The sequence below is a fragment of the Alnus glutinosa genome, chromosome 1, assembly GCF_958979055.1.
Source record: "Alnus glutinosa chromosome 1, dhAlnGlut1.1, whole genome shotgun sequence".
Lineage (NCBI taxonomy): Eukaryota > Viridiplantae > Streptophyta > Magnoliopsida > Fagales > Betulaceae > Alnus > Alnus glutinosa.
In genome coordinates this window covers 6,872,656-6,899,240 of record NC_084886.1, presented here as the reverse complement: position 1 = coordinate 6,899,240, position 26,585 = coordinate 6,872,656, and the positions used below count along the sequence as shown (strand labels likewise).

The 26,585-nt window shown below is 36.8% G+C and overlaps 4 protein-coding genes across 9 annotated transcripts; 3 read left to right on the top strand and 1 right to left on the bottom strand.

The window, feature by feature from the left end:
- The first annotated feature begins 1,702 nt into the window (after positions 1–1,702).
- On the top strand, positions 1,703–10,442 carry LOC133869169 (uncharacterized). Of its 5 annotated transcripts, none has more exons than XM_062306129.1 (15): positions 1,703–1,861; positions 2,446–2,883; positions 2,966–3,043; positions 3,364–3,419; positions 4,026–4,145; positions 4,260–4,330; positions 4,995–5,088; positions 5,439–5,642; positions 7,047–7,298; positions 7,863–7,980; positions 8,098–8,165; positions 9,305–9,374; positions 9,457–9,531; positions 9,680–9,771; positions 10,107–10,442. In XM_062306129.1, the coding sequence occupies exons 2-15, from the start codon at positions 2,569–2,571 to the stop codon at positions 10,183–10,185; spliced, it is 1,692 nt and encodes a 563-aa protein (XP_062162113.1). In that variant the 5' UTR covers positions 1,703–1,861; positions 2,446–2,568; the 3' UTR covers positions 10,186–10,442. The 5 variants fall into 5 exon arrangements, with proteins under 5 accessions (XP_062162113.1, XP_062162129.1, XP_062162124.1 ...); XM_062306145.1 differs by having other exon boundaries at positions 2,412–2,883; positions 7,863–7,971; positions 10,110–10,442; XM_062306140.1 differs by having other exon boundaries at positions 2,412–2,883; positions 7,863–7,971.
- Positions 10,443–12,710: 2,268 nt separating this feature from the next.
- Positions 12,711–16,982, top strand: LOC133869157 (clp protease adapter protein ClpF, chloroplastic). 2 transcript variants are annotated; one of them, XM_062306118.1, is made up of 9 exons: positions 12,711–12,842; positions 14,029–14,439; positions 14,565–14,624; positions 14,946–15,040; positions 15,214–15,386; positions 15,730–15,842; positions 16,238–16,283; positions 16,433–16,473; positions 16,598–16,982. In XM_062306118.1, exons 2-9 carry the CDS (start codon positions 14,098–14,100, stop codon positions 16,751–16,753), a joined length of 1,026 nt encoding a protein of 341 aa, XP_062162102.1. In that variant the 5' UTR covers positions 12,711–12,842; positions 14,029–14,097; the 3' UTR covers positions 16,754–16,982. The 2 variants fall into 2 exon arrangements, with proteins under 2 accessions (XP_062162102.1, XP_062162099.1); XM_062306115.1 differs by having other exon boundaries at positions 12,722–12,861.
- A 1,210-nt stretch (positions 16,983–18,192) lies between these two features.
- On the top strand, positions 18,193–20,882 carry LOC133858638 (putative pentatricopeptide repeat-containing protein At1g69350, mitochondrial). Its single transcript, XM_062294113.1, has one exon. It carries the CDS (start codon positions 18,293–18,295, stop codon positions 20,678–20,680), a length of 2,388 nt encoding a protein of 795 aa, XP_062150097.1. The 5' UTR covers positions 18,193–18,292; the 3' UTR covers positions 20,681–20,882.
- Positions 20,883–21,055: 173 nt separating this feature from the next.
- Positions 21,056–23,622, bottom strand: LOC133869150 (pentatricopeptide repeat-containing protein At2g03380, mitochondrial). The gene has a single exon (XM_062306112.1). The coding sequence runs from the start codon at positions 23,518–23,520 to the stop codon at positions 21,379–21,381; it is 2,142 nt and encodes a 713-aa protein (XP_062162096.1). The 5' UTR covers positions 23,521–23,622; the 3' UTR covers positions 21,056–21,378.
- Between the last annotated feature and the right edge of the window lie 2,963 nt (positions 23,623–26,585).

Below are 26,585 nucleotides of genomic sequence, written 5' to 3'. Positions count from 1 at the left end.
GAATAAAAATTGATTTTTATAGGTTAATATGATTGAATAAAAATATAAAAATATTTGTGATTTTCCTTACGTACCAAACACCGAAAAATGTTTTTGGCAAAATTTTTTTTTTTCAGAAAAATGACTTTCCTGAGACTATTTTACGGCGAAAATCATTTTACATCAAAACAAACGAAGCATAAATCTCCTCGCAACTCATTTGAACCGAAGGGGATATTGTCCCACTATTATACTAACTCTCAATCTGTCAATCCACAAAATCTTAGCAAACCTTGAGGAGTAACCGAGTAAGGGTCCGTTTGGGTTTGCAATTTCAAAAAGTGCGATTTAAAAATAACGATTTAAAAATGTACGATTTAAAAAAGTGATTTTTAAAAACGCAGTTAAGCGTTTGGCAAAATCGCAGTTTGACCTTTAAAATCGTAGGTTAACCTTTTAAAATACTGCGTTTTCAAAAAAGCACTTCATTGCCTATGATTTGAATAAGCATTTTTCTGCGTTTTCAAATCGCAATTTTTTAAAAACGCAGTTTCCAAACGATTCATTTTTTATGATTTGGTTTAAAATCGCATTTTTTCACTACGAAATCGCAATCCCAAACGCACCCTAAGTAGACAAGAAGGTCAAACCCAATTACCCGAATACATGGTGCTCCATACACGCTCATCAACCCCCCCCCCCCCCCCCCCCCCCAAAAAAAAAAGGAGGGAAAAGTACACATAACCTCTTCAAACTACCACCTCATTGTCAATGTACCCCCCAAACTACCAATTGTGTCAATGTCCCCCTAATGACAAAAATGCCATTCATAAAATTATTAAAATAAAATAAAACTAAAAAAAAAAAAATTATTAAAAAAATATAAAATAACAAAAATTGATTCCAAAAAATAATAATAAAATTTAAAACTGTTTTTTTATTTTTTATTTTTTAAAAAAATCATAATTTTCAGTTTTTTTTTTTTTGGTTTTGTTTTTCTTTTAAAAAAAATGTTCTTTTTCGTTTTTTTTTTATTTTAATAAAAACCTTTTTTTTAATTTGTTTTATTTTTTAAAATAAATAAATAATTAAATAAACTTCAGTTATTTTTTGTTTTTTCGTTTTTTTTTTCTTTAAAAAAAAAATTGTTCTTTTTCGTTTTTTAATTTAATAAAAACTGGTTTTTCTTTTTCTTTTTTTCATTTGTTTTATTTTTTATTTTTTAAAAAAATCAGTTATTTTTTGTTTGCTTTTAAAAAAAAAAAGTTATTTTTTCGTTATTTTTTTATTTTCGTTTTATTTGATTTTTGTAAAATATTTTTTTTTAATTTTTTGAATTTATGAGGACATTTTTGTCTTATTAAAAAAAATTAAAGTCATTTTTGTCTTTTTATTGGTCTTATGGGGGACATTGACATTTTTTTGTAATTTAGGGGTGGACATTGACATAATTAGTAGTTTGGGGAGTACATTAACAATTGAATGGTAGTTTAAGAGAGTTACGTGTACTTTTCTAATAAAAAAAAAAAAAAAAAACCACGACATAAAAACCTGTTGAATAAAAAAAATTAAAAAAAACCTGTTGGAAATATTATTGTGCAAAAAAGAAGAGAGAGTCTTTCTTCTATTGGATGACGAAAAGGGTCTTTACATGGAATATAGAGACTAGAGATAGAGATGGAGGGGGTTGTGATGATATCCAGAGTCAAACTGCACAAAAAGACAAAACATATATAAGATACCATATTTTCCTCGTATTTTCCTGGCAAAATGAGCTTGTTTGCCTTTGCAAGCTCATCGACCCACCAAAAATAGTTGTACTTCTTACCCAACCAAAAAAGAAAAAAGAAAAAATCATTTCAGAGCAGAAACTCAATCACAGGTACTCTCTCTCTCTCTCTCTCTCTCTATACCTCTTCTACCCGAATTTTTGGGTTTCTTAGAATTTTTCTTTGTTTAATTGTTCATTTCCGAGGAAAATTTCAGGTTAGGGTTCGAAACTCAATTTTTACGTATCCGTTTGGTTGCTACGAAAACTGTGGGATACGAAACAAAGCGAAATTCGAATGTAGTGTCCAATGTAATTCAGGGGGAGACTTTTGGAAGGAGATTTTTGTTTAGTTTTGGTACTCTGTGCTGAGATTTTTGAGATTCGAAATTTTATTTTTTGTTTTTTTCGTACCATTTTCTCAGCTACCAATCGGAGTGATTCAGAATTTGAGTGATCCTTGATTTTGTTTTTGTTTTTACGTTTCGTAATAGGAAATTATAAATGGTTTATCCATGAGGATTGTGTTTCTAGTTTTCCAAATTCTTCTGGTTATGGTGACTTGATTGTAATCTAGTTTATTTTGAGCATAGGATAAAAGTTCTGGTTGAATTGTGCTTGTTGTGTTTGTATCTATGTGATTAGTTTTATTGTGTTGATTCAGGGGAAGTCTGTGATTGATTTGGGTTTGCATTCAGGAATTCGTTCATGTGGCAGTTGAAGTTGTGATTTTGAAAGGACTGGTGATAGTAGTGTTTTTGATACTGGGTTTGAGAAACCCAACATTAAGGGAGGTGAGACTCTGATTGGGAGTTGAAAAAATGTACCGGACTGTGGCTACAGCCGCAACCCGGGGTGGAGTACCAACAGATAGTGGGGACTCTGTTGTTAGCTTGGATCAAGTTCCACGTTGGAGTGATGCGGAGCATAGGTCTTCTTTGGAATTTGAGATTGAAGATCCTTCATTTTCCAATTCATACTTTCCTGATCCTTTGACGTCTCCGGGGGCGGAGAGCAGTAGCTATTCAATGGTGTCAAGGTTTCCCGTTGATCATGAAATTAACTCAAAGATATATCTTTGGAGGGGGAACCCATGGAATCTTGAGGTAGATGCTGTTGTGAACTCGACAAATGAGGTGAGCACTTGATACTTTGTAGTCTGGTCTTGGATACAATGCATTTGATATCTGATATAATTTAAAATTGGATGGCTAACAGAACTTGGATGAAGCACACAGCAGCGCTGGTCTGCATGCTGCAGCTGGACCTGATCTTGCAGAAGAATGTGCCACATTGGTATGACTTTTATTGTTGAGCCCTTGTTTTTATCCGGAAAACTTTCACTATTACTAATCCAATTTCCACTGGATGTGGTCTTGAGGATTTTTTTGCAAGATCCTTGATAGTTTGACACAGGAAATTGTACATAGGATTTTACTACGTATGTTTAAAAGATATTCAATAGTCAGGATAGGCCATAACATTGTTGAAACCATGGAGTGCCATGTATAATTAAGCGAGTTAGCTCTTTCTTAAATAAAGATTTTCTGGTTGCTAAGGCATTTTTGGGATATGGCCACAGTTGTCTGAACTGATATATCTTTGTCTCTTGACAGGGTGGATGTCGAACAGGGATGGCAAAAGTTACTAATGCATATGACCTTCCTGCTAGGTGGGCTTATTGGTGCTTTCTTGTATCTATAACTTGTTGAAAAAGAAGAAAGCAGAAATATATACAATATCAGAAATTCATTTCTGTACCATGTTGCTCTTCACCTATGGGCCTACTGACTAGGAGATCATAGACACTGATGATGTGCCATGATTTCTAACTTGAAATTATAATACTTGCAGCAAACCCCTGAGAAAAAAGAAAAAAAAAAACGAAAGAGAAAAAAGAAATGACTCAGCATGCCTTCACATAGGATTCTGTTTTTATTACTAGTGATTGTCTATTATTTCCCAGAATTGGTTGATGAATAAATAAACCATCTTTGGTTAAATATCTAATGTTGGTTGTCATAACAAAATTCTTAGAGGATTTCTTAGATTTGGATCTTTCATCAGTCAAATTGTCTTCATGCTTCATGAGGTGGCTGTCACGTGTTTTTTGGTGATTTATATGCACATTCTGCATGTTGTGCTCTGGCCTCTATAATCTCACATTTATTTATTATTGAGTTACATGTGTAATTTTGATATGTGTTACATGTCTCATTTTGATGCATTTTCTCTCCTTGTATCTGAAGCATCCGTATTTCTTTGTATATCTTGTCAGGAGGGTTATCCATACCGTTGGTCCCAAGTATGCAGTGAAATACCATACTGCTGCAGAGAATGCTCTTAGTCATTGCTATCGTTCTTGCCTTGAACTTCTCATTGAAAATGGGCTTAAAAGGTTATTTAGTAGCAGATGCTGTGTCAATTTTTTCTTGTAGCTTGCTCATCTATTGTGCTTTTCCTGTAGTTTTGCAAACTTGGAACTTACTTTGTGTGACATATATGAATGCAGCATTGCTATGGGCTGTATATACACAGAGGCTAAAAATTATCCTCGTGAACCAGCTGCTCATGTGGCTATAAGTGAGATATTTTCCTTCTTGTTACAGTTCTTTAATTGTTTCTTGTGATGTTTTCCACGAATTGCCTTAGTGTAGGTCTGGGAAACCCATGTAAATTGAACTGTTCCATATTGTTTGATATAGGGTTTTTGTACAAATCCATCATTAAGTAATAGGCATCAATGCAAACAATCAGAAAAGCTAACAGGCTGTAATTATCAGGGGAAACAAAAAAAATGGAAAATGGAAAAATCTTTGGTGTGGTCTAACTTATGAATTCCTAAAACTGATCTTTTATTTTTTTTCTGCAGTGATAGCTCCAGTTTTCTTCAGTGGCCCCAATCTAAAATGCCCCCCTCTCCTTCTTTTCTTCTTTTTCATTAGTAGTGGCCGCACTCAATCCAATGGATTGATAACTTCAAATGCTTTAGTAAATACAATAGGGGCAGTGAAATTCTGTGGGATGACAAAGAGTGTAATTATCAAATCATGCTACACTTGCTCACTTTTTTTGTATAAATGTGGAGTAGAAGAGTATTTTTTTTTTTTTTTAATGTGGATACATACAACCTAAGGATCTTGTGAATGTTTGTGAATTATCATGTCAATGTTTTTTTTTTTTTTTGCAAGGTCGAATATTTTTAGTTTGTTCCTCTTGTCCAATTCACCTTTGGTTTACTTTCCAGGAACGGTGCGGCGTCTTCTTGAGAAGCAGAAAGATAAAATAACAGCTGTTGTTTTTTGTACTACCACATCAACTGATACTGAAATCTACAAGAGGTATAACTATGTTGCTATTTATATATGTTACCTTGTATATGTGAAGTGTGTTGCTTTGTTTAATCAAATGATTTTTTTTGATAAGTAATTTAAAATTCAATAAAAAAGCGCAGAGGGGCGCAACCCTAATACACGGGAAGTATACAAGAGAGCCCCTAAACAGGAGGAACAACTAATAACTTAAGAAAGTCTACAAAAGTAGAAACACCTAGGTGGCAAAGATGTTAATCAAATGATATGTCTCCTCAGTTATGTTATGCAATTTTATATTACTTCTGTTGTGACTACTTGTTTTAGGACTCAATAATAGGCTTTTGGCGTAATCCCTTTTCATATTTTTTCCGTTGTAGGTTGCTTCCACTGTACTTTCCTAGAGATAAACATGAGGAGGAGGTGGCCATCTCAAAGCTTCCTGCAGATGTTGGGGATGAGAATGGTGAGACAATTATAGATGAACGTAAAATCAGAATAAAGCCTTTGCCCAAGAAGATCGCTCCTAAACCTCCCCTGGCTCCAGTTGATCTTCCTGTTAGTGATGTTGGCTTAGTACGAAGGTCAGTGAACTTTAGTAGATCTCAGAAAATCAATCACCATTGTAAAAAATGTATTCTTCGGTTTACTGACTGTTTGTTTGATTGTAAGTTGTAACCATCATATAGATGTGTTTGAATGGGTACAGTCACTGTGTAGATATATATGTATATGTTACATTGACATATATCTTTCTGGTTTGCTACACTTCATTATTAAATTATGATTGAATTTTGGATGAATAGCCTTAGAATGACTACTATTAGATTGTCATCTCATAGGCTAAAGGTTATGATGCTTAAAATCATTTATTAGTTTATTATGTGTGAACTTGTGACCTGAGTTTTTCCATGAGAAATTACAAAGTGTCTTTTGTTTGTTTCATAGAGCTACACACCACAATTGCTTCACTTTAAATTTGTCACGAGAAACTAGTCTAGGCACTGTCTATTATCACAACATATCATGTGATCCCTATTCGATGTGTTATGGGCTTGAGTTTGAGAACGAGTAATAGGTCGACAAATAGGTATAGAGCTGCAGGATCGAATTTCCTCAACTTACCTATGGTGATGAATATGGTGAAAAGAATAGGGTATTCGATGTACCCTGACCTCCCAATCAACTAAAATAGTTGAGCAATTAACGTCTCATACTTTTATTCATCAACTTTGATATGATAATGATTATAATAGATATAGATACTAAGGAACAGCCCTATTGAGATATTACATCTCTTATTCATTATAGCTGAAACTAACTCCAAGCTAAGTAGAATTCTCCTGCTGCACTAAATAGAGTTCCTCTGCTGCACGAAGTCCATCTGCATATAATTCCTCTGCTGCACAAAGTCCATCTGCTGCACGAAGTCTTTCCAGTGTATGAATGTTGCCACGTAACACTGTGCGAGGTTGTCAGTGTTCTTTTATACATTCTTTTCATTGTGGATGTTGTATTTATCAGGTCTCTGGGATAAGATTTTTCTAGCCTCAGAGTTTCATGGTTATTGACAAAATGGTTTACGAGAAAAACTAGAAAATCTGGTGACTGGTATAACATTGCCCAGATAAACTCCAAAATTCGACATGCCTATTGTGCTTTTTTTTTTTTGCTTATTGATTTCTACTTCTTTATGTCCACTATAATCAACATTTTTGAAATGTTTACATATCAAAGCGGAAATTAAATTAATTTTAAGGAAGCCTAGTGTATGGGTATGTTAACTGAACAATTCATTGTAAAACAATTCTTCATATGTGATTACCCCTGTTCCCTTTTGTTTATGCTTATAATTACAACCACTGATGCCCACATGTGCTCTCTTTTTGTATTTATCGTTCCTTTGTGATGGAATTAAATTGAAACTATTACTGGATGTTCAGTTTTCAACATTCAACTACCTTACCGGGTGATTGTTATTCTTTTAGGACTTCATCATATTTGGGTTCATTTCTGGATCCTGCCTTCATGTCTTTAATCAAAGATCCAGATCAGAGACGCAAAGAACAATGGGAAAAAACTGCTCAAGCACAAAGGGGTTGGAATTGTGCTAAAATGCTTGGATTCGGTGACCTTGGTGGACCTCCATTATCTGCTGCTGAAGAATACTCACTTCATTCTAGATACCTTGCCAAAGCAAATTCTCTTAACCTTTCGGAAATTGCAGAGATGAAAATTGTGTAGGCATCCATATTTCTTGTTCTTCTGTTTTAGATGCCTACTATGGTATTTGTTTTTACAAAGTAATCAATAAAGTACTTGCTTGAGGTTCTGAATTACTTTTTTTTTTGTCATATGAAATTCTCATGTTTAAGATGATTAAGTTGGTATAATTGATGGCAGTTCTTCTCTTTGAGTTTGTGAATTCTTAGCCACCTTGACAGCTGCAAATATATTGAACTTGTTGGGCCTAGATTCTTGCTTGCCTATTATATATTTCCTCTTTCAGTGGTTATTTTCGAGACTATTCAAGAAACCCATGTTTACAACTTCATAAGGAAGATGCTTTTGTTGTGGCCACACAATAAAGGTTAAAACTAAGTGTGGGATTAGCCCCAATTATGAGACGCATAAATGATAAAAAAAATTATTTTCATGCAACAACTTTATGCCTAGGGTTTTTCTAAAATTTCCCACATGGAAAGAATTACTTTTTGTTCAGAGACATTTAATTTTTCATTCATGTTTTCAATAATTGATGGTTTTGGTTCAAATTTAACATCAATGCTTTATTTCTATTTCAGTTACCGTGGTGGGGTAGACAGTGAAGGTCGTCCTGTGATGGTTGTTGTGGGGGCACATTTCCTGCTGCGATGTCTTGATTTGGAGCGATTTGTGCTTTATGTAGTAAAGGTAATTAGGGTATGGCTTTTACAGTGCTTGGATCATCAGCTACAGTTTTTTAGTTCCTCGATGTTGGAAAATGCATACTGATACTAGTTTGTGACTAAGATTACCATCTTGATTATCAAATCTCAGGAGTTCGAGCCCTTGATGCAGAAGCCTTATACTATTGTCTACTTCCACTCTGCTGCATCCTTACAGACGTAAGTATTAGATGCAAAATGCATGACCTATATTTTTGTTGTCCCAGTTCCATTAGTGGCTATTGGGCCTATGAGCTCCATAATGAGGGATACTTCTGCCATCCCATAAACCCCTTCTTTAGCGAAGGTGGGATTTGAGCTGTGTCTCTTGTATAATGCTAACAGACAATACTTATAACAAAAATAATAATGCTAATAGACAATCAACTAATTTAGCTGGTACCATCATGATTTCAAGCATTGTTGCCTCTCTTGAAATTATACCTGGCTAGTTTGCTAAGAGTAGCTATATGTAAATTGAGGATTTGATATTTTTATCCAACAGGTTTCATGTATATCAAGGGTAACCTATCTAATATTGAATTTGTGCACAAAATTGTCCCCTTTTCCTTTGTGATTCATGCCCACATGAGGCCAGTATAAGTGGTGGAATGAGTAAAACTTATGGTAAATACTGTGGCATGTTTATTATTCATACAATGAAGGCTAAAAGAGGGACATTCACAGTTTTTGGCATTTAGATGGTTACTTGGAACATCTAAATGCCCCCATGAGCTTAGTCAATTGGCGGTAGCTTGTAAGTTCTCTGGAGGGCTTGACACAGCCATCTTCCACTATTTGTTGTAAGGGCCTTCATTTAAGATGGTTGATGTTTTTACTGAAACCTTTTAAATAGTAACCTTTTTCTGTGATGGAGGAACTAATGGACATATTCACATATAAAAGAAGATAAACCTGGACTTTTCTTTTGGAAGATTGGATGAGAATGTTGCAACATTTCATAAGAACTATAGAACTAGTTATATCAATAGAAACAGGGGTTGAGCTCTTCCATGTGGATCTTAGTCTTAGGGTTCGTTTGGGTTTGTGATTTCAAAAAGTGCGATTTTAAAATGTGCGATTTGATAAATTGATTTTTAAAAACATAGTTAAGCGTTTGACAAAATCACAATTTGATCTTTAAAATCGCATATTAGCCTTTAAAATTATTCGTTTTCAAAAAAGCACCACTTTGCTCACTCTGTGGAACTGGTACAAGATATTTGCCAATTTTTAATGCTTTATATGTGAAGTTCCTTCTGAAAGTAATCCAGTTTTGCTCACTCTGTACATTATGCATGTGCCTCTGAAATAAACAGTCAACCGGACTTTGGATGGATGAGAAGATTACAACAGATACTTGGTCGGAAACACCAGCGCAATCTGCATGTATGCACTACTGAATTACTTGTTCTAATTAGGAATCCAATACTCTCAATCTTGGTCTGATCTCTTGATCTGCTATATATAGGCAATATATGTTCTTCACCCAACCTTTGGACTCAAGGCTGCAATATTTGCTCTACAATTGCTTGTAGACAATGCGGTATGTCTAAACTTATTTCCTGTTTATCAAATATTGGGATTTGGGACCAGAACAAAATTATGGTTCATTGGCGTGCTCTTTTTTTTTTTTTTTTTTTTTTTTTTTGAACGTTTATATTTTTATTTCTTATGTGAGAACCAATCTTTAGGTGTGGAAGAAAGTGGTATATGTTGATCGACTTCTTCAGCTGTTCAGATATGTTCCCCGTGAGCAGTTGACCATTCCCGACTTTGTATTTCAGTTGAGTGTTCCTTTTCTGTTTTTCCCCCCATTTAGTTTCGTTGTATTCTTTATTACACAATAAAAATTTCAAAGTTTTGAATAATGGGCTCTACAAGGAAATTTGGCTTTTAGCTGAAAGCACACATGATACATAAGGATTCTGTGTTCGTTTATAATTTGTCGGTGTCGAAGCCAGTGGCTCGTTATAGATGGCTGGATTAACAGTCCTTTTCCTTTACCACTTTTGCTGCATGTGTTGCAAGTTGCATGCCATTTGTGGTCTACAATGATAATAATAACAAGTATGCAAATTCAATATTATTTGATTCTGATATTTTTTAATGACGTTTTAGCAGGCATGATTTAGAAGTGAATGGAGGGAAGGGTCTCATTGTGGACCCGAGAACAAAATATGTATATCATCGACCATAGGATCACAAGTGCAGTTCCATCAGGCGATAAAAGCTGGGCTGGGCCACAGGTTGTGATTCCATCGTTTGTTTCTCTTTTATCATCGGTGCTAGGTGGAGTTGTACACATTGTTAAATGTGTACAGAAAATTTACATATCAATTTTTTGATTTATTTTTGAAGCAATGATCTGTTTGTCTGAAGATGGAAATAATGTTCTTCATTTGTTTTTTTGTATGATATTGGTGAGTTTTCAATAAAAATAAATAAATAAATAAATGTGTATGAGCCTCATCAAAGCTGGATGGTTGGCTTTGTATGGTATTGAAGTTCTTGTTTACGTCCGGTTATTTACCTTGTCCAATAAATGAAATAGAGAGGATCCGGTTAGTTATAAAACAACGGGCAAAATTGTTCAAAAAATTGAAATAACAATTTTACCTCTTGTTTTGTAACTAACCGGCTCCCCTCCATTTCAAATTGAAATGGGGAGGATACTATTCCGTCCAATTGTGGGGGGTCAAGGCCAAACTCCATATGCACATTGCCTCATAAATATGACTTTCTTCGTAGCTTTACGTATGTATGGGAATTGGTATATAATGCATTACTCTTAAATGAAACATGATGCCCAGGAGGCAGGACCAGGGAAAACACATTTTCTAGTCAGCAATTACTTCTTAGTCATTCTGACTTAAAAACTTTTCAATTTAATAGATTCAAGACCTGAAATATTAATTGCATTCCAATATTGCAAGCGGTCAAACTCGATGAGATTACTTTTGTTAATCAGGGAAATGCCTATAATCTATCCTTTTTTAAAAAATAAATAAATAAAATAACGTTATACCTTTAATTTTTTTATAACTTGTTGGTAGAAGTTGCATCAATTTCTAAAATATAGTAATATTTACTCTTTCATACTCATTTTATACGATAGTGCAAAAAATAGCATTACTCACTAAAAATAAAATTAACAGCCTCTAATTACGTGTTAACATGAGTCAACAAGTCATAGGATCTAACATTTTTCTTTTAACTATTCACAAAAAAATTAAATAATAAATAATAAAAAATAAAAAATAAAAAAATTCCAAGCAAATGATTCAATTTTCAAGGGATGTTTGACTGTAAAGAGAAAAAAATATTGTGAATTTATTGAACACAGCAGGTTACGCTTACGCACCAACACACAAAGTGTTGTAATCCGCGATGCACATGATACAAACCCTCGTGGGACTGTAATGGTTGTAAGTAGTAACGGTACCGATTACCGCTACTGAATTCCTAGGGTTTAATTGATGAATTTGGGATGGAAATGGAAGAAATGATAAAAGGAATGGAAGATTTGTAGATTGATTGAACGTAATAACAGAAATTACACTAAATTGGATAGAAATAGCAAATTCGAGATTGCCGGTCTCCTTAGCAACATTTGAGAGTTACGTTCCGTTTGTTTCAGCGTAAAATGATTTCTGAGAAATGATTTTGACATTTTTCCGTGTTTGGTAGGGGCGAAAATAATAGTCAACCAAAAAATGATTTCTGTTTGACCAAAAATGCTTAGTAAATTTCGGAAAATGATTTACGCTCGTAAATCATTTTTCGAATACGCCAGACGCATTCGACCCCCTTTTAAACGACACAGTCGACCTTCATATTCAAGTAGTCGACCATCACCGGAATCTTGCTAGTATCGAAATCCGACAACATCCGATCAATGTCGCCGGAATCCATCTTCGCCGGAATTCGGTCAGCACAGATTCCGACGACCAAACTTGACGTATCCCGGCTAGCTGGTTGGATCTGGCCAAAGCATCCCGCCAAGAACTGGCCAGATCTGGCCAAAACGCCGGCTGGCCGGACAGATTTGGCCAGAATAGCCAGGCCAGAACGGCCGGTTTCCGACCTACTGGCCGAATTCCAACGGTTCTGGTAGGATTCCAGCCAGTGGGCCGAAGTCCAGCCGTTCTGTGCCAAATTCCTACAGTTTTGGCCGGAGTTCGGCCGTTCTGTGCCAGATTTAGGCAGTTTTTGCCAGAATCATGCCACTTTCGCCGGAATCCAGCCAACCCAAATTCTGACGAAACTGTCCAGATTTCGGCCTTTATCTCGGATTCTGGCTATAGTAGCCGGAATCCTGTCAGTCAATGATGGAATCTCGTCATCGGTGATTTTTATATTATTTTACATTAATATTTATAATTATATGTTTTTGAATAAAAATTGATTTTTATAGGTTAATATGATTGAATAAAAAAAATATATATATATATTTGTGATTTTCCGTAGGTGCCAAACACCGAAAAATGCTTTCGACGAAAAATATTTTTCAAAAAAATGACTTCCCTAAAACCATTTTACAACAAAAACTATATTACGTCGAAATAAACGGAGCATTAATCTCCTCTTGTTCCAAGAACAATGATCCAAGATACCCTACCATTGTAATATTGGGCTTTATATAGGCATAGTCCTAAACTAAAACTATTAATTGGAATGGGCCTGCTAATAACCCAGCCCATTACTTACAAGGGGTACCATACTACCATTAAAGGGACTCCCGTGCCATGTGGCATGTGCCACTGTTAATATCTTCTTCAATTCTTTTGTATTATTGTGAATTTGTGAGGATGGTAGATTGGGGTTCGGCTTTCATGCTTCTCCAGTAACTTTCCGGTGACTTCTCCAATCTTGAGTATACCTTTACCTATCTTCTTCTTCTTCTTCTTTGTGAACATGATAATTCTATTTAAATATCTTGATTCGGGAATTGAATTTATGATGTTTTTGTTTGGATGCCGAGAAAATAGTGTAGGATGTTAGGAAATAACTTATCATGTTGAACTGAAATTTCTCACTGTTTAGGCTAACTCAACCGAATGCCATAAGCTTGTAAAATATTTGAGGAGCGGAATGTAAATGAGCTTGTCTTGGGCCCTTTTAACGCAAGCATAGTTATGAAAATAAAAGTATCATATGTCAGAGCTTGTGCTGGACAATATTCTAGTACTTTCATGCCAGTGGTGTGTGTGCAATTCGATTATATTCTCTGGTTAAAACGGTGATAGAATATAATTACTAGAAACAGTTGAGATAATTGCTTCTGAAATGGTTTTAGGGTTACTCTGGTAATTTTGAAATGCACTTACTGAGGATTTATGTGATACTCTACGAAATTGTTGATGACCTAAACCCTAATATGGGATGCATTATGTATATGATATTGTATATTGCAAATAGATAGGGTGATCGGGCAAGTGGATGCATGCCCTATCATCGGGTTGATTAATTATGATTTAAACATTATTGAGTTTTGGTTTGGCTGAGAAAATCGATGCCTTCTAGTATAGTGTGTTCGAGTTAGCTATTTTCCAATAAGTAAAGCAAAAGCAAAGTTGAATAAGAAATGAGAGGTGTTTCAAGAAAACGGAAAAGCACAAACTATCTTATAGCATAATACAAAATTTTCTATTAAGCAATGAAGTGATGAAGGAGAGAAGCATAACCCAGTCTTGTTTTACATGTAACTTAAATCAATATCTCAAAGTGAATCTAGTTGGAAGTTTGCTCAGTTTCTATGAGTGCCTCAGATTTGCAATTGTGATCCAATGTCTAAAACTACATAAATGTATAAATCATTACTTCAAAGTTGCATCTGACGTAGTATTACTGATTTTTAAAGTTGCCTAATTCATTCCCATTAATTCTTTAATTTTAATGTTTGTATTCTTGGGTGATGTGATTCTAGGTTGCCTCAGTGGAATGTAGATTCAAAATTCATGTTTTCAATTTTGATTGGATGTTCCAATAGTAGCCTACCTACATAAATTGACTCTGTATAGGCCATTTTGTCCAACTGTAGATGCAGCTGTTATTGTATGTAAGGGTGGAAACGATAGAATAGTTTTCTGGAAAAAGGGTACACCATTGCATGGTGGAAATGGTGCAAGGTCTTTCATTAAGCACTCTTGCTACATCTGGAAAGAGTGGGGTGTATGGATCAATCGCTTCATGGAGGAAGCATTACAAGCTAATGAAGAAAACTCAGATAACCTCTGCGACTGATAGGCATTACATCTGCCCTCAGTACGTGCAGAGTATGTTCTTAACAGGTAATCCCAATATATTAAGACACAGAAATTTAAGGGTTGAAGCTGGATGGCTGTTTAAAGGAGGTGGCCAGGGGTTGGATGCTAGCTCAGAACGTAGTGAGAGTGCTAATGAGGATATATTGATCTTCTTCTTCCAGCTTGACTTGGCCACTCGAGTACAGGTTTAAGAGGCTGTTTTTGAGGTTTTTATTGTTATAATGTTAATGTGATTTAGCATATCTCTTAGTATATTCCTGCCAACAAGGTTTTTTTTTTTTTTTTTCCTGGTTTGGTCCATGTATGGCAGTATGCTTTAAATTTGGAGCAGTATGAAACCGCTCAACAACTGAGAAACAAGCTTACTGAGGTTAGCCCTCTCTATCCTGCTTATATGTAGAATATCATAAGGATGTTATATCAATCAATTACCTGTTTTAAAGACTTGTTCGGAAGCATTATAAACTATCAGCTACATGAAAATGCATGCAGTTATGCATTTTGATGATAGGAATTTGAACTATTATTGAGTGGTTAAAGAGGATTGTTGCATTGTTACCTTTTGGAGTTGCAGAGTTCAACACCATGAGTATGAATATGTTTACCTGCACTAATTTGTTCCATGTCCATGTGTAAAAGCTTGTAATCAGTGCATCAAGTGATTTTCGACCTTCTTATTAACTCTTGGAAGGTAGAAGCAGAGGTCATGAGACAGCAAGAAGCAAAAAGGGGATCATCTTCAAAGAGCAAAGTTCAAGATAAGACTATAAGTATCATACGTCTACGGTGAGTCCTGCTTTTCTCAATCTAGCTTTGCTAAAGGTTTTATTTAAGTGATTCTGTAAAGAAGATACTAATATATTCGATATGTTTTCCAATCTTTTTGTCCTCTTTGTCTTGCGGCATAGCGTTTCAACTTGTACATTAAATTAGATCACCTTCTGCTTCTTTCCTTGCAGCGCAGACCTGCAGCACGCAATTGAGAGTGAGAATTATGCTTTGGCAGCTGACTTACGGGATGAAATTTCCAAACTTGAGTCAGAGTCCTTGGCAGCATCAGTTAACGCTCTGGCATATGAAAATGTACAATATTCATTTCGTTTGGGGCAGAAAGTGAGGCATAAAATCTTTGGTATAAAACTATAATATTCCCTTTACTGTATTATTTCAGATTTCTTTAGTTTGATTCCAGCATAAGGTTCGAACTCAAGTAAAATGTGATTTTTCTTTTTCTTGGTTGTAACCTTGATGTGAGCAGATATAGTTTTAAGACTGTTATGATTATGGAGCCTTTACAAGGAAATTATATTAACTGCCTTAGTATCTGTAAACGGTGGAGAAACCCAAATGAATCAAAGTGAAATCAGTAGAATCAGGAGTTGGCTCCTCACATTCTGATGAGCGAACGTTATCTTCCTTCTTCCCCTTCCCTGCTGGTTTTTGTTATAACCTAAGGGCTCATCTTACATCTTCAGGCTATTGTGCTGTAATTTGTGGAATGGATCCTCTGTGCTGTGAATCAAGTTCATGGATGGAGATTGCTCAAGTTGAAAAGTTGAGTCGGGGTTCTAATCAGCCATTTTATCAGGTTTAACCAACTGTATCAATTTTTATTCAATTTTTTATAAAATAAAAATCAGTGTTTGAAGGTTTATTTCATAGTCCACAGTATTTATAGATTTTTTGTTAGTTCCTAAACATTATTAACCTCATGAATTTTAATAACCTGGCCATTTTCCGCTATGATGGGCCCATCTTAGAAATGAATATATCTTTCTGATATCATATGATACGCCCTTAACCATTTCATTGGTGCATTTCTATGTAGCTGGCCCTAAATTGTTTAATTGAACGTATACCTTTTCCTTTTTCTTTTATTGTTTTCAGTTTCTTTTTTCTTTCGCCTCATTTTATGTGTTAGTTGAATGAGCAGCCATGGTACAAATAATTATTTCCAATAATATTCTTTTTATTTTTTTCCAGGTTCTGGTTGACGTACATGCAGACCCCAATCTACTGGTGGCTTATGGTGATTTACAACTGCTTGATTTAATTACTCTTTAAAACTGGTTTTTATGAGCACTTTTTGCGGTGTTAAGAGTGTTTTGTTTTGTGAGGTTTTGCTGGTTACCTTTCAAATTTCCTGACGAACACATGGAATGGTTTTCCTTGTTGCAGTTCCTGAGGAGAATCTATTAGCCCCTGACCAACCAGATATGGTGATTGTCCCTTTTTCTTACTTTAAAAAATCTGTGTGTGTGTATAGAATTGCCCTGAATAACATGATTAGCCCTTCCTGATATGTTGCTTGATCGTGTTTCTGCTGCTCTTAACCATGTACAGGAAACGTTTGATCATCCCTATATTTCCTTTTTATTCTATGGGGTGGACGCGGCTGGAGATTTCATCCCAATTAAGCAGCTGCGTGAGAAATACAATAAGCCCCGGCATGAAGTACCCTTTGATTCGGAAGATGAGAAGCCTCGTGGTGATGCTTAATGAATGTTCATTTAAGCTTTTAGGAGTAGAATTACCATGTGGCACTTAGTAATTACTTTGGGTCTCACTCGTTATCTGAAAGTTTATTTTGACTCTTATATTCTCTTTTGTTATGATCTACTGTAATCCATTTACTTGTAGAATTCTTTTGGGCTCCTGGGAAGGCGCTGTACATTGTATATATAATCCTAGTTCACATATATCCAGTTTGTCTACGTTTTTGGATAAATTGTATTGTATTTGATTTACTGAAATTGTGAAAATTTCGCCGGTTTCTAAACAATTATTGTTCCAAGGGGGTTCAGACGGCCAAGGAAACGGATCCTCTCCATTTTGAGACAATTTTGCCCTTCCTTTAGCACCAACCGGTTCCTCTCTATTTCTTTTGAAATGGAGAGGATCCTTTTCCGACGGCCAAGCCCTTCCCTCAATGTTTGGAACCTATACCATATTTTCGAGGAACTATCCATTTTAACAAGCTGTATAATTTGGATTGAAATTTTGTGACTAATAATTCAACGTTGGGATATAAGGTTTAGTAATTTTGTTGTTCTGATTGCTAGTAATTTAGACAGCAAATATGAAAAAAATTTATAGGATCTCCTTGTTCGAACATTTGCACTCATCTGCCTTTTAGGATAGGTGGGTTCAATAAGATAAAACATTTGGTGAAAACCCATGTTCAAATTTTGATGATGGTAACATTGTGAGGACTCGGGATGGTTTCTCTATGCATTTGGGGACCAAAGAGAATAAGAATTCTCTTTGAGTTTTTTTTCTGGAAGCTGGGTTATTGCATCCAACCCGGTTTCAACCCATAAATCTAACCCGGAAATCAAGTTATTTTCCAAAAAAAAAAAAAAAACATTTTCTGAGTGAGTCTCAACTGGTCTGATGTAGGTACACCCAAATAATAATTAAATAATAATTTTTTTTATGATAAATTATTATTATTATTTTAATCATTATTCCACCCTACTTTCCATAACACCAATTATTATATACAACTTTTCATACTTCAAATCATTTCCTACCATTAAAAAACACTATTTTTCAATCTAAAAAATTCAACACCCAAACACAATTTCAAAAAGAATTTAAATTCTATTCATCACTCAAACATATTTTTTTTACCTCAAAATTTACAAATCAAATAAAAATTCAATTCTGATTTCACCCAAAAGAACCGGGCCTAGTCTGAATTTAATGTGAAAAAAGCACAGAAAGCAAATAAACAATCAATAAGCTACATGTATGAAATAGGATGCAAAGGGTCCGAGGTTAACTATTTGTTCAACTCTCACTCTCTCTCTCTCTCTCTCTCTCTCTCTCTCTCTCTCTCTTGCTGACTATATACGGTGCCACTTTTACACTTCTACCCCTGGTACCGATGCACTACCCTCCTTTCCAAAACTGGTTTCGTATTGTTCCATGCTCAATCCACCGAGCGGAAAGGAAGAAAATTGTTTCTCTTGGCCTGACCTTCACTTCACCTAGACTCTATAAATAACCCTGTTGAGCTGTTCAAAAACAAGAATAATGACGCTCTACATGCCTTTGTTCAGGTGCTGCACCATGTTAAGAACACTAACCCAACTCCACGCCCATCTCTTTGTCACTGGCCTCCACAAAGACCCAGGTGCTTCCACCAAACTCGTTGAATCTTATGCCCAAATGGGCACCATTCAATCTGCAAGGCTTGTCTTTGAAACCTTCCCTAGCCCAGACTCGTTCATGTGGGGTGTACTTATTAAGTGCTATGTTTGGAACCACTTCTTTGAAGAATCAATTGCACTGTACCATAAAATGCTGTACCATCAAGTCCAGGTCAATAGGTTTATATATCCTTCCATTTTGAGAGCTTGTTCTGGTTTTGGTGATCTGGGTTTTGGTGTGAAGATCCATGGGAGGATATTCAAATGTGGGTTTGATACTGATGCTATTATTGAAACTTCACTGCTTAGCATGTATGGCGAAATGGGCTGCTTAGATGATGCACGAAGGATATTCGATGGAATGCTAATTAAAGATATGGTTTTGTGGAGTTCAATCATATCATGTTATGTTGAGAATGGAGACACAAGTGAAGGCTTGGATTTGTTCCGTAGGATGGTCTCCGAAGGTGTTGAACCAGATTCAGTGACAATGCTTAGTTTAGCCGAGGCTTGTGGTGACTTGGGTTTTCTGAGACTAGCGAGGTCGGTTCATGGTCAAGTTGTGACACGGGCAATTAAAAGTGATGGATCTTTGGATTCTTACCTAATTGTAATGTATAATGAATGTGGTGACTTGCGTAGTGCGGAGAGGTTCTTCCAAAATATTACTCACCGGCATACTGCTGCTTGGACTGCAATGATTACATGCTTCAACCAAACTGGTCTCTTCCGAGAAGCAATAGATGTTTTTGTTGAGATGCAAGGGTCTAAAGTGGAACCCAATTCAGTAACCATGATGAGTATCATACGTTCTTGTACTAGGTTAGGCTTGCTTAGAGAAGGGAAGTCGGTTCATTGCTTTGTTCTTAAAAAAGCTTTAGATGCTGACCTTGATTTGTTAGGGCCAACTTTAATAGAATTATATGCCGAGTGTGGAAAACTAAATAATTGTGAGGGGGTTCTTCATGCACTTGGGGAGAGAGATATTGTATCATGGAATATGCTCATCTCGCTTTATGTTCAGAAAGGGTTGTTGAAGGAGGCATTAATACTATTTGTGCAGATACAGAAACAGAGACTGATGCCAGATTCATATAGCCTGTCAAGTTCTCTTTCAGCTTGTGGAAATATGGGTTCAATACAGCTTGGATATCAGATTCATGGCCATGTTATCAAAAGAGGCATTATGGATGAGTTTGTACAGAATTCGCTAATGGACATGTACTCCAAATGTGGCTTTGTAGATTCCGCATACATGATATTTGAAAAGATTAACCAGAGAAGTGTCGTAACTTGGAATTGTATGATTTGTGGGTTTTCACAGAATGGGATTCCAGTGGAGGCAATCAGGCTATTTGATAAAATGTATTTGAATGGCATTGAGATGAATGAAGTGACCTTCTCAAGTGCAATTCAAGCTTGCTCCCATTTGGGTCATCTAGAAAAGGGAAAATGGGTTCACCACAAGCTTATTACCTGTGGTCTGAAGAAAGATCTTTATGTAGATACAGCTCTAACAGACATGTATGCCAAGTGTGGAGACCTTCGTGCAGCCCAAGGAGTTTTTTATAGCATGTCAGAGTGGAGTGTGGTTTCGTGGAGTAGCATGATTGCTGGTTATGGAATACACGGTCAGATCAATGCTGCCATCTCACTATTCAGGCAGATGGTAGATTCCGGAATAAAACCAAATGGAGTTATCTTCATGAATATTCTATCAGCTTGCAGTCATGCAGGATCTGTGGAAGAAGGGAGGTCATATTTTAGCTCAATGAAGGATTTTGGGATCGAGCCCAACACAGAACATTTTTCAAGTGTAGTTGACCTTCTGAGCCGGGCTGGTGATCTCAATGGAGCGTATGAAATTATCAAATCAATGCCATTTCCTGTAGATGCTAGCATCTGGGGTGCTCTACTTAATGGGTGTCGAATTCACCGGAGGATGGACATGGTTAGAAGCATTGAAGGAGACCTTTTAGATATTAGTACAGATGATGCTGGATACTTTACTTTATTGTCTAATATATATGCAGAAGGAGGAGAATGGAATGAATTTGGGAAAGTGAGATCAATGATGAAAGGTATAGGTCTGACGAAGGTTCCTGGATGGAGTACAATTGAGCTTGACAAAAGAATCTACACATTTGGAGCTGGAGATACTTCTCATTTGCAAACGAACGAAATTTACAGGATTTCGGAAAATTTGTCCACTTTGGCTGTCGAACAAGGGTATAATGTACAATATGATACTTCAATCTCTCATATTCTCTGAGGAAGATAATCTTACAGTTCACAGGGAGAAGTTGGCAATTGAATTTGGAATAGATTTCAAAAAAAAAACTCATGTTCTTTGTAGAGCGTCATTCTTTAATCAAAATTGTGCAACCCACAGGCATAGAGATTATCTCGCGAAACCTGATTTGGTTTCATTATGTATGCAAGGGAGTTGCTCTTATCCAAATCAAGACGGAAATCAGGGCATTTTGTTTATGTCATTATTTCCCAAACTCTTTCAAAATTCAATAAAATATATATTATTTTCATTTAAATATTCTGTTATAATTCATATAATGTCACATTGAATAAACTCAATAAATAGCATATTCATACTTGTGTGATAAACATTGGGATCAATTAGTGGATGACATTATTTTGGCACTCAATAATTAGTTATCCATCATTATGTGCACGATACAAAACATAGTATGATGAACCACTTGCCTCAACAGAGTCTCATAATATCATGTTATGTGCAAAATTCATATGTTCCTCTTATTCTATTATCATTCTTACATTTTCCACCCTCCCTACCAAATAAATTGTAAGCTTTAAATTGCCAATAATCCTATAATTTAAGATGAAAATATACAATATACTCATCCATAGGTCTTTTCCTGAACCCCCACCACAATCTAATGCCAATCCTGGATTTGACAGAAATTTCCTACAAATTGAGTTGGAAGAAGCATATTACCATGGAAGAGATGCCACTCTGGCAGGTGAGATATCATCACTAATATCCATCTCCACTAGGCTACACCCAGGGGACTTGCTCAATCCTCTTTGCTTCATCAGCTCCCTCACCCGGTTAACCTGGCTCCATCTTCCATCTGAAGCATACAAGTTACACATGAGTACATAGTAACTAGCTTCATTAGGATGTAACTCCAGCATTTTCTGGATTGCCACTTCTCCAAGATCAAACCTTGCATGGAGTCCACATCCATGGAGAAAAGATCCAATCAAACTAACATCTGGCTGTACTGGCATATTCTCAATAAAGTCAAAGGCTTCTTCAAGTCTGCCTGCACGAGATAATAGATCTACCATACATGCATAATGCTTCATCGAAGGAACAAAGTTAAAGTCCTGGCACATCATACTGAAACACTTCCAGCCCTCCCCAATCATCCCTGTATGGCTACACGCTGATAATATAGTCGTGAAAATTACTTCGTTGGGCTCCAATTTTTCTTTCAACATCTCGCTGAAAAGTGCTAGGGACCCACTACCATCCCCTTGCATTCCATAACCACCAATAATTGCACTCCACGTGATAGTGTTCTTCTCCCCCATCCCATCAAATACTATATGAGCGGACTTCACATCCCCGCATTTGGCATACAAGTTAAGAAGCGCAGTGCCAACATAGACACTAGATGATAGTAGGCCCTCCTTTATAGAGAAAGCATGAAGTGAAGAACCGACTCGAAGAGCACCAAGGGAAGCACAAGCTGAGAGAACACTAACAAGTGTGACTGCATCAGGTGAGACAGAATCCGATCTCATTCGGTTAAAGAGTTCAAGAGCTTCATATGCATGACCAATTAGTGAATGGCCAGATATAATTGAATTCCAAGTAATCACATTCTTGTCTAAAACTGTTTCAAATATATAACCAGCATCTCTGATCATATGACATTTTGCATACATGTCTATAAGCGCATTGTTCACCGTAGGTTCTCCTAACCCAAGCTTAATCCCCAGACCATGAACTGACCGTCCAATAACTAAATTGCCTAACTGTGCACATGCCGAAAGCACACTTGCAGTCGTGACAGAATTTGGCAATATATTAAGCCATTTCTTCTCCATAAACAACTTTAATGCCTCATTGGGCTGGTCACTCTGTGCGTATCCAACAATCATTGCTGTCCATGACACAAGATCAATAGCAGAAAGCTCATCAAAGACAGAACGAGCATCTCTAACATTCCCACACTTAACATACATGTCTAGAAGTGCTGTCACCAAGAACTGATTAAATTCAATACCATTCTTAATCAAATACCCATGAAGCCACTTCCCCTGATGTAAAGCTCGTAAATTTGTACACGCAGTGACTAAGCTCCCTACAGTAAACTGGTTACCTTCAACTAACCCTTCTCTCATTCTGTTAAACAAAACCAACCCTTCTTTGGGACAATCATTCTGCACATACCCCACGATCATTGATGTCCATGAAACCACATTTCTATCAAGAATTTCATCGAACACCTCACGAGAACTCCCAATCTCTCCGCATTTCCCATACATATCAACAAGATTCGTCAACACAAAACTATCGGGGCTCCCCGCCTTAGCAATCTGGCAATGCACCTTCCTCCCATCATAAATATTGCGCAGTTCACAACACGCCTTCAACACAATTGAAAATACAATATTGTCGCACTCTCTGACGCATATTCTCATACAGGTATAGAACCGAATAATCTCCGAATACAAATCGTTCAGAAAGTACCACCTGAGCATCACCTTCCATGAATAAAAATCTGGGTTTTCTATCCTATCAAACACCAAGCGGGCATGCTCAACTTGCCCAAACGAACCATACAAGCTAACCAATTTCGTATCGTACAGAAGTTCACCGGTGAGGCCGTTTACGATGAGCAAACCGTGGATTATCTTGAGAGCATCGGTGTTTCTGCAGAAACCCAGAAGTGTAAAACCGGGGTTTGAAGAGATGGAGTGCATAGAAGCTATGGTCTGAGCCGGAGCGAGTTCCGGAGATTCTAAGGGTTGTTGATGGGTTGCATAGGTGAGCGTCCGCCATGGAAGGTAAGACTTTTTGGTAAGAGGGAAGCGTGTACATAAGGTGTAGGCAAGTTTCATGGTCTGTTTTGGTCATCTGAGTTTGCTGCAGAAGCAAAGCAGTGGTGCTCCCGCCATTCCTTCCCTATTTGCTAAATATGCCAATGAGAATGTCAAGAAGATCCTCTTTTTAACCCTACGGCCTAATGATACCAACGAGGCAATGACAATCTCTCTTTGCACATCTATTTTACAAATTTATCGTTAAATATGTGAAACTTAAATACGATCCTACATATTCAATGGTAGATTTATATATCTTTTGTATGGAGATTGGCAAGAGATGTGCAAGATAATAAAACCAAACATTTTGCTAACTTTTATTAGGTCTCGCCAATGTTTACCGGACGACGTGGATGTATTCCATTCTTTATACATTTACAACATCTTTAGCACGAGTAGCTAAAATAACTACCGAAAAATAAATAAAAAAAAAATCTACTTTAACTACTCATTTTTCTATACACACTTTAACATATTTTATATTTACTCTATATTTTCTTTAAATATTATTTTTTTAATCTTTTTTATTATTTTATTTTCTTTCTCTCTCTCTTTTTCCAACCTTGTCACAGCAGTCTTCTAGCTCATGGAACGTTGAGGGGATCCAAGCAGAACCTTAGGAGCCCTATACCAAAGAGTGACGATCTTGTGGGTGTAGCTCTTGAGAGGAACGGTGAAAGCGCGGCCGAGGCTAAGATCAGCAATCTTGAGGATCCACTTGTCCTTGTTTGTTGGGAATAATTCTAGTCAGACCGAACTTCAGGCCAGTACCAACCCAAGAAGGAGAAACAACAGAACACTGGAATAGAACTAGGCTTGACAATTCGGGTAAACGAGTCAGGTTCAAGTCAACCCGACTGACCCACCAACACATTTAACACTAACCCGAACCCGACTAGATTATTAATCAGGTTAAAACATGTAACCCGAGCACAACCCGATGAACCCGTTTAATTTAACAACTACACCATCATGTGCGATAGCAACTACACCATCCATAAAAATTTCTACCAAAACCAGACCCTTCGCGTCTCAATCGATGCCTTTTATAATTCAAACATCGGTTGTTTTCCTTTAATAAAAAACATACCCTTTTCTCTTGTCCGATTTGAGCTAGTGCCAAAACAAAGCAAACTAAATCTGCTTTATAATTGTAGCAATTCTTTGCTGCTTCACAGTGATTTACAGTCTTATGCCGGTTGTGATGGGAAAAACGTTGTGGCCCTGTCTAAAGACGACCTGAAGCTAGGGGATGTATCAAAGGACTGCACGACTCGGGTGGTGGCACCTGTTGATGCTTATGGGGGTGAGAGTGATGAGATTAGAGAGGTCCTAAGAAATGGGTTTTGGTTGAAATGGAAGGCTGCCAACTGTAGCATTTATGAGAAAAGTGGTGGGTTTTGTGGGTTCGTGTTGGACAACGACAACATTAATGGTTAACTTTGAAGTGAAGCCGCGTGAAGCCGTGACCCGTGAGTGTGAACCCATAAGTGAAGGGCCTGAAGAACAGTTTGAAGGGCTAGGGTTTTGTTTCGAAGTGCTAATTTTTTTATTTTTTTTTAAAAAGGGTTATAATCGTGTTAGTAGGTCAACCCACGGGTTGACCTGCTAAACACGATTCTAATCATATCATAATCGGGTTGACCCAATTATGACCCGAACCCGACTAGCCTAAACCCAAACCCTGCATTTTTGTGTCGAGTTCACGGGCAGTGTCAAAAATTGCCAACCCTAGATAGAACAATCCCAAGAGATAGATACCAGGCAGCTATTCCCAAGAATACGTGACAGGAGGCATAGTCAAATTGGGTCCCGGGAATACAGACATCCCAAAACCAAGATTCAGTTATCAAGTTAGCCAAAGCCCAGGACAAGCATGTTCTGAGAACTCAGTTAAGGCCTGGGAACTCAGGTCTTAACTGCATCCCAAGAAATCCGGGTTTGAATCCCACGATCTAAAGATGGACATTACGGTTACGATCTCTTGAGATTGTGCCCAGTCTCTGAAAATCCGAGATTGAGGCTAATCCTGGATTTGTTGCCAAAGATCCCACTCATAGGTTGATAAGGAAACCCTAGCAGCAAGGGTGCATATATGGATTATTTTACTTGCGGTATACCTAGACGCATTTTTAGTATGAATAGAAACATGAAAGTGGAACTCCTAGATTCAGCCTATAAATAGGCCACAACCCCATGCATAAACACAAACTAGAAGTTTGGAGAATTAAGCAAACTCTTTCTTTAGCAGAAGCTAACTTAAGCATCGGAGTAGACCTTTAGAAGGGTCTCTTAGGTTTGCTAATTTTGCAGAATTCTTGTAAGAAGCCTGAAAAATAAAGAAGGAAGAGCCATGTTCACACCATACAAAAAGTTGTACGAACATGGTTAATGAGTATATTTTGAGGCTTAAAACCGCGATGGAGAACGTTGTGAGAGTTGCAATGGGTGACACCCTTACATAGCTGTTAAAGGAAGCTCTAGAGGAGGGTAGTGGGGAGGGGCCTTGGATTGGTGCCTTTGTGGTGGGAATTGATGAATTCTTGAGATCGATTTCTAGGTACATGAAAACGAGGTAGAGGAGGTGTTTTCCGTGCTCTCTCTCTCTCTCTCTCTCTCTCTCTCTCTCTCTCTCTCTCTCTCTCTCTCTCTCTCTCTCTCTATGGATCGTTGTGAAATGGCAGAAGGGGTAGAGGAATTCAAAGACGATGACAACGAAGTGCGACTTCGTCTCAAAGCTTTTGGTTAAGCTTGGCAAAATGAGGAGGAAGAGTGAGGACAACAATGTCATTATTGTGTGGAAGAGAGAGTAACAAAAAAAAAAAGTCGGGGGGGGGGGGGGGGGGGGGGGGGGAGAGAGAGAAAAAGAAAATATGGTGTGAACAATGAATATGCGAAATAACATATTTATTGTTTACACTATAAGAAAAAAAAAATGTTGAAGTAGCTATTCTGTTGGGCACAAAAATAGCTCATAATAGTCAAATGTAGTTATTATGAGTTATTTGTCTATTCTACTAGAGATGATCTTAGGCCAACCTTAACCAAAGCTGTCAAAGTTGAATACGGATCCTTAGCAATTT